Source organism: Dama dama, chromosome 20 (genome assembly GCF_033118175.1).
Source record: "Dama dama isolate Ldn47 chromosome 20, ASM3311817v1, whole genome shotgun sequence".
In the NCBI taxonomy this organism is placed as follows: domain Eukaryota; kingdom Metazoa; phylum Chordata; class Mammalia; order Artiodactyla; family Cervidae; genus Dama; species Dama dama.
In genome coordinates this window covers 84,469,422-84,477,294 of record NC_083700.1, presented here as the reverse complement: position 1 = coordinate 84,477,294, position 7,873 = coordinate 84,469,422, and the positions used below count along the sequence as shown (strand labels likewise).

Sequence of the window (7,873 nt, the reverse complement as noted above, 5' to 3'; positions counted from 1 at the left end):
GGAAGTTAATAAAAATATAGCTCCCCAGAGATCTGTACTGATAAGTTTGAAACAGAGCTTGAATACTTTTGCTGTGTTAGCATCATTGTGATGAAGGCATTCCCCATGTCCGCTTCTGCCATCCTGTGTTCTCTTAGTTGACTGTCAGTAGCAGCAGCACTTTGGGCCAAGGGACAATTTTACTGCCAACAAGCTAGATTCATCCTGGCACTCTCACAGCCTCTCAGCTATAATTTTTCTTCCTCACATCAAGCTGTCTAGTCTAAATTCCTGGGCATCTACCTTACTTTCCCTACTTGACACCTCAGGTCTTCCTGGGGCAAAAGGTAGACTCGAACTCAAGCCTCATGAGCTGGAACCCTGCTGCCCATTCTCTTTTCCTTGGTGTGGGCAGAGAGAGGGAAGGGGCTGGTCCTGCTTTTCCTACTCATCCTCCACTGACTGGGTCCTTCCTGCCATGAACCATGAATGGGATGATTTCCATGGCTCCATGTAGTTACCACCCATCTGATTTTCAGCATTACTTGTGACTGTGTCCCAGGGAGGGATGGTACCTCCTTGGTATTGCAATTAGGAGAGGTGAGTTCAGGCTCACTTAATCAAGTAGACACCAATTCATCCCAGAGCATTTAACATTTTGGGCAAAAGTACTGTGTGACAAGCACTATGCCCGCTGTTGGGCTCACAAGATTAGTAATTTCCCATCACTTGCTCACAAAGAGAACGACTGGAAACATACGTAAGGGTTGTGATTGAAGTGAGCACAGGGGATTGGTTCCTGGAGGGTACCCATCTCAGGCTGGAGAATGTGGTCAGGGAAGCCTTCCTGGAGGAGGAGATGCCTGAGCCAGATTTTAAAGGGCCTCTATTGGCTCAACCTGGTGGCTCAGTGGTAAAGAATCCACCTGCAATGCAGGACCTGTGGGAGATGCGGGTTTGATCCCTGGGTCAGGAAGATCCCCTGGAGCAGGGCATGGCAACCCACTCCAGTATTCTTGCCTGAAGAATCCCATGGAGAGAGGAGCCTGGTGGGCTACAGCCTATAGGGTTGCAAAGAGTTGGCCACGATTGAAACGACTTAGCTCACGTTGGCTCAGCCAGCTCCTCTAGCCAGTCTGGTCTCCCCAGCAACTGTGTCACACTGGTTCTCTTCCTCCTCATTCTTCTCAGCAATCACTCCCAACAACATCTGTGTTATAATATTTGTGGTGATTCTTCATTCCTAGACCAAAAAAAATAAATTAAAACGAGAGAGTGGTGGACCCCTTGATTTGGGGAAACTTTCCACTGGAGACGTTATACCCCAGCCTGTGAGAAAGTTGTGGATCTCAAAGATTCAGCCTGGGGTGACTTCAGGTCGGTAGCCAACAGCTTCAAGGAGCTCAGTGTTTCTTGTTAGAAGCAGCTGCAGGGGTGGGGTGGGGCCACCACACCTGTCAACCAGCTCCAGCCCTGCACCCCATCAAAGAAACCAGCCCCAAGAGGCCAAACCAGGAGACAGAGTGGTTTTTTTAATGTACAGGATAAAGGGACTTTAAAAAAAGGACTTTAAAAAAATATTTATTTTTATTTATTTGGTTGCAGCTCGTCTTAGTTGTGGTACATGGGATCTTTAGTTGTGGCGTGTGGTATCTAGCTCCTTGACCAGGGATTGAACCTAGGTCCCCTGCATTGGGAGTGCAGAGTCTTAGCCACTGAACTACCAGGGAAGTCCCAGGCACAGTATTTTTGGATCTTCTCGCCAGCTCTGAGAGGTGGAGGTAATTCTCCCCATTGCCTGGCTGAAGAAACTGAGAGTCAGATGGGTTGACTCACTCGCTAATAAATGCAGGAGACAAGCTGCAAAAGCAGGGCTTTTCAGTTCAAATCTGCTTCCTTCACACCACCCCATTTTCTTCCCATGGCTGAGACTCCCCGACCGACGAAGAGCAAAGCAGAGCCCTGCCCTAGATTCCCCTCGGGCTTGCTTTTCACCGGGTTGCTTGGGAAATGAAACAGAACCAGAACAGAGCTTATGTCTTCTGTTATGTCACACCTCTTTTTCCCAAGATCTCAAAGGCCTGGGTCCATTTATCTAGATACTCAAATTCTCAACAGGGGTGTTAGATAGACGCTGGAGAGGGCAATGCTGTTTTGGAAAGAATGAAACCATTCTTGCAGTGTTTATATTCGATTCCGGAGACCTGGTTAGAAAAATATTTTTAACAAACGGAAGGAAGAGTAACTATGCACTCACAAAATGTGGGCTGCTCATCGCGGGGAACCTTTGCCCTGGGAGTCTGTTCCCAGGACAGGGCATGTGCAGCCCCAAACGGCCGTTAGAAGATGAAAGGGAATCTTTCAACATTTCCTCCCATTGTCTGAGCTTTCTCCCTGCTTTGTCACCATGACATTCTTTTTTGGAATTCCATTAACATGAAGTTTTTCCCTCCCCCAGAAACAATTAAAAAGAGGAGTTGGCAAAGCCAGCCAGGAAAGACCTGTGGCTCACTCCTAAGTGAGTAACTATCATGTGTCTTGGAAAGGTTTGCTGCTTCCAATCGAAGAGATTGAAGCCTGAAGAGGAAAACACAGAAGTATCCTCTCTACTGACTGCAAGATGTTCTTTAGGCTCTACGGTGAGGCACTGGGAGGGCTGAATATGACCCTGGGACCTGAAGACCTAGGCCCAGTCTAAATAGGAAGCTTTAAGCACTGGCAACTCCATTTAACTAATAAGGTAACTAACAACTTCAATTGGCTACTACATTTGTATATGTGTATGTGTGAAGCAATCATTTGTAAGTAAAAGAAAAGGGTACTTGATTGAGGCTATCTGTCCAATAATGTGGTTTTCATCATTGATCTGAGTACTAATCAGGATGACATATATATATACACATAAATATATATGACTATCTAGAATATATATGTATATTTTCTGTGTAAAATAAGTCTATCATTTATAAAGTACTTGTTGTATTCTGGATACTTTGTGAATATTATCTTGGTTAAACCTTATAACCATATTATGTAGTAGTGAAGTGAAGTCGATCAGTCATGTCTAACTCTTTGTGACCCCGTGGACTGTAGCCCACCAGGCTCCTCCGTCCATGGGATTCTCCAGGCAAGAATACTGGAGTGGGTTGCCATTTCCTTCTCCAGGGGCTCTTCCTGACCTAGGGATCAAACCCAGGTCTCCCGCATTGCAGGCAGACACTTTAACCTCTGAGCCACCAGGGAAGCCCACATTATGTAGTAGGAAGGTCCATATAAGGAATTAAGACTAAGAGATCTAGTCAGTAGTGGATTTAGAATTTTTTTTTTTTTTTTTCAACCGGCAAAAACAGTTTATTGAGTAAAACTAAAAAAGATAGAGAGTCCTCCCCAGCCGAAGAGACCCACAGCAGGGAGCCACAAGCTCTGCATCAGGAGCGCGCTGGGGAGCCCTGGAAGAAATCATTGCACATGATAGTGATGAGGGCCAGGAAGACGGCGTACTCCTGGAAGTCCACCTGCTGGTCACTGTTCTCATCCAGATCACCCATCAGCTTCTTCAGGCCCTCCTCATCCACCTTGTCCCCCACAAAGCTGGGCAGCTCCTTGTGCAAAAGCTCCTTCATCTCCCCCTTACTCAGCTTGAATTTGTCTCCCTCTTGGCCAGAGTACTTGTGGAAGGTGGCGACCATCACAGCCAGCGCCTGCTCCAGGGGACTGGACATCTTGGATCCGAGGCAGACCAGAGAGCAGAGAGAGACTCGGGAAGGAAAGCCTAGAATATTTTTTTAAGAGCAGTTTTAGATTTACAACAAAATTTTGAGGAAGGTACAGAGGTTGCTAGTAATAGCTCTGCCCCTACACATGCATAGCCCCTTGCCAACATCACTCATCAGAATGGTACATTTTTTACCAAGGACAAACCTACATGGACTCATCATTATCACCCAAAGTCCATAATTTACCTTAGAGTTCACTCTTGGTGTTGTACCTTCTGTGGGCTTGGGCAAATGTATAATGATTTATGTCTTTCATTACAATGTCATATAGAGTATTTTCAGGACTCTAAAAATCCTCTGTGCTCTGTCTATTCCATCTCCTCTTCCTCTTCACCCTTGCCCACTCCAGCAACTAGTAATCTTTTACTAGTCTCCATAGTTTTACCTGTTTAGAATATCATATAGTTGTAATCACAGTGTGTAGTCTTTTCAGATTGACTTCTTTCACTTAGCAATATGTATTTAAGTTTCATTCATGTCTTTTTATGGCTTGATAGCTCATTTCTGTTTAGCACTGAGTAATATTCCATTACTGGATGTGCCACAGTGTATTTATCCACTCACCTACTGAAGACATCTCAGCTGCCTCCAAATTTTCTTGCAATTATGAATAAAGCTGCTATGAGCATCCATCCGCATGCAGGTTTTTGTGTGGACATAAGTTGTCAGCTCCTTTGGGTAAATACCAAGGAGTGTCATTGCTGGATCATACAGTAACAGTATGTTTTGTTTTTATAAGAAACTATCAACTATCTTCCAAAGTGACTGTACCATTTTGTATTCCCACCAGCAATGAATGAGAATTCCTGTTGCTCCACATCTTCACTAGCATTTAGTATTGTCAGTGTTCTTGATTTTGGCCATTCTAATAGGTGTGCAGTGGTATGTCATTATTTCAATTTGCATTCCCCTGATGACGTATGATGTGGAACATCGATTCATATATTGGGTGGGCCAAAAAGCTTATTTGTTTATTTGAACTTTTCCATAAGTTGTTACAAAAACCCGGATGAACTTTTTGGCCATCCCAATACTTATTTGCCATATGCATATCTTTTTTTTTTTTTTTTTCCAGAAAAACATGTATTTCTGCTTTATTGACTATACCAAAGCCTTTGTTTTTTTTTTTTTTTTGTGATTATGTAAAATTTATTTTTAGGAGTTGCATGATAATATATTTAGTGGTAAAATGTCATGATATCTGTAACTTACTTTCTTTCTTTTTTTTTTTTTTTTATTAGTTGGAGGCTAATTACTTCACAACATTTCAGTGGGTTTTGTCATGCATTGATATGAATCAGCCATAGATTTACACGTATTCCCCATCCCGATCCCCCCTCCCACCTCCCTCTCCACCCGACTCCTCTGGGTCTTCCCAGTGCACCAGGCCCGAGCACCCGTCTCAATGCATATCTTTTTTGATGGGCTTCCCTGGTAGTTCAGCTGGTAAAGAATCTGCCTGCAACACAGGAGACCCCAGTTTGATTCCTAGGTTGGGAAGATCCTTTGGAGAAGGGATGGACTACCCACTTCAGTATTCATGGGCTTCCCTGGTGGCTCAGATGGTAAAGAATCCACCTGCAATGTGGGAGACCTGGGTTTGATCCCTTGGTTGGGAAGGTCCCCTGGAGGAGGGCATGGCAACCCACTCCAGTATTCTTGCCTGGAGAATATCCAAGGACAGAGGAGCCTGGGGGGGTACAGTCCATGGGGTCGCAAAGAGTTGGACACAACTGAGCGACTAAGCACAGCACAGCATCTTCTTTGATGACCTCTCTCCTAAACTTGGGCTTGTTTTCTTATTGTTGAGTTTTAAGTGTTCTTCATATATTTTGTATAATAGTCTATTACTAGATGTGTCTTTTACAAATATTTTCTTCTAGTCTGTGGCTCATTCTTGTAATATTGTCTTTCACAGAGCAGAAGTTTGTGCTTTTCATGAAATTCAGCTTATCAATTATTTCTTTCAAGGATTTTTGTTTTTGGTCCTGTATCTAAAAAGGCATGACCATATTCAAAGTTATCTAGGTTTCCTCCTATGTATTTTCTAAGAGTTTTATAGTTTTGCATTTTACATTTAGGTCTGTGATCTACTTTGAGTTAATTTTTGTGACGGAGTTTGTGTAAAGATTCTTCTTTTTTTGCATATGGATGGATGGCTGGTTGTCTCAGCATCATTCGTTGAAAAGACTGTCTTTCTTCCACTGTATTCCCTTGGCTTCTTTGTCACAAATCAGTTGATAGTATTTATGGGGATATGTTTCTGGGATCTCTGTTTTGTTCCATTGATCAATTTGCAATTCTTTTACCAATATCACACTGTATTGTAGCATTATGGTAAGTTTTGAAGTTGGGTAAGATCAGTCCTTCAATTTTGTTCTCCTTCAATACTGTGTTGGCTCCTCTGGGTCTTTTGCCTTTCCATATAAACTTTAGAATCAATTTGTTGGTATCTATGAAATAACTTACTGGAATTGTGATTGGAATTGCACTGAATCTGTAGCTCAAGTTGGGAAGAATTGACATCTTGACTATATTTTTGTCTTCCTGTCCATAAACATGGAGTATCTCTGCATTTATTTAGTTCTTCTTTGATTTCATTCACCAAAGTTTTGTGGTCCTCATTTAGATCTTTTACATATTTTGTAAGATTTATACCTAAGTATTTCATTTTCTTGAGTACTAGTGTTTTTAATTTCAAATTCCACTTATTCATGTTGGTATATAGGAAAGGAACTGACTTTTATACATTATCTTTACATCTGCAACTTTTCTATGATTGCTTAATAGTTCCAGGAGTCTTTTTTCTTTTTCTTTTTTGTTAGTTATTCTGAATTTTTTACTTAAATGATCATGTCACCTGCAAACAGTTTTATGTCTTCTTTCCCAAACTGTGTACTTTTAAATTTCTTATTCTTGTCTTATTGCATTAGTGAAGACTTCTAGTGCAATGTTAAATGGAGCAATGAGAAGGGACATCCTTGCCTTGTACCTCATCTTAGTGGGAAAATTTCAGTTTCTTATCATTAAGTATGATGTATAAGCTGTAGGATTTTTGTAGTCTTTATCAAGTTGAGAAAGTTCCTGTACATTCCTAGTTTATTCAGTTTTTATCATGAAGGGGGTTTTTAATTTTTAAAAAATTTTATTGGAGTATAGTTGATTTACAATGTTGTGTTGGTTTCAGGTGTATAGCAAAGTGAATCAGTTATACATATATCCACTCTTTTTTAAGATTCTTCTCCCATGTAGGCCATTATAGAGTATTGAGGAGTTCCCTGTGATATACAGTAGGTCCCTATTAGTTATCTGTTTTATATATAATAGTGTGTATATAGCCTGGTGGGCTGCAGTCCATGGGGCTGCAAAGAGTCGACATGGATGAACACTGCACAAGAGGAGGAAGAGTGTGTATATATCAATCCCCGTCTCCCAGTATATCTCTTTTCCTTCTACCCCTTTGATAAGCACAAGTTTGTTTTCTGTATCAATTACTCTATGTCTGTTTTGTAAGTTCATTTGTACCCATTTTTTTAAAAAAAAGATTCCATATAATAAGCCATATCATATTTGTCTTTCTGTACCTGACTTACTTCACTCAGTATGACAATCCCTAGGTCCCTTCATATTCACGAATGGGTTTTATCATGAGGTGGATTTTTTCAAATAGTTTTTCTTCCTCTATTGACATGATTATGTGATTTTCCTTTTTTAGTTTGTTGATACAATGGATTATATTAAATAGTGAACCAGCCCTGCATACCTGGAACAAACCCCACTTCGTTGAATTAGGATTCTGCTTTCTGATTCAAAAGCCACTTCTCCCACCACTGCATTTCAAACACCCCTGTGATCTCTAACGCTCATATTAGCACTTAGCAGGCAGTCTTGTAGTCATTCATACATTCAGTCAAGGAAATGTAAGGTACCATTCTATTTTTTTTTTCCATTTATTTGTATTAGTTGGAGGCTAATTACTTTACAATATTGTAGTGATTTTTGCCATACATTGACATGAATCAGCCATGGATTTACATGTAATCCCCATCCCGATCCCCCCTCCCACCTCCCTCTCCACCCGATTCCTCTGGGTCTTCCCAGTGCACCAGGCCCGAGCA

At 41.6% G+C, this 7,873-nt stretch overlaps 1 protein-coding gene and 1 non-coding gene across 2 annotated transcripts; both read right to left on the bottom strand.

The window, feature by feature from the left end:
- Positions 1-1,636: 1,636 nt before the first annotated feature.
- On the bottom strand, positions 1,637-1,709 carry TRNAG-CCC (transfer RNA glycine (anticodon CCC)). Its single transcript has one exon. It is a non-coding gene; the product is annotated as a tRNA-Gly (tRNA).
- A 1,602-nt stretch (positions 1,710-3,311) lies between these two features.
- LOC133040297 (protein S100-A2) lies at positions 3,312-3,765 on the bottom strand. The gene has a single exon (XM_061120018.1). It carries the CDS (start codon positions 3,699-3,701, stop codon positions 3,408-3,410), a length of 294 nt encoding a protein of 97 aa, XP_060976001.1. The 5' UTR covers positions 3,702-3,765; the 3' UTR covers positions 3,312-3,407.
- Positions 3,766-7,873: the final 4,108 nt, after the last annotated feature.

Excerpts from the sequence above, each read along its gene's own strand:
- LOC133040297 (XM_061120018.1), bottom strand. The coding sequence starts at position 3,701 with ATGTCCAGTCCCCTGGAGCAGGCGCTGGCTGTGATGGTCGCCACCTTC.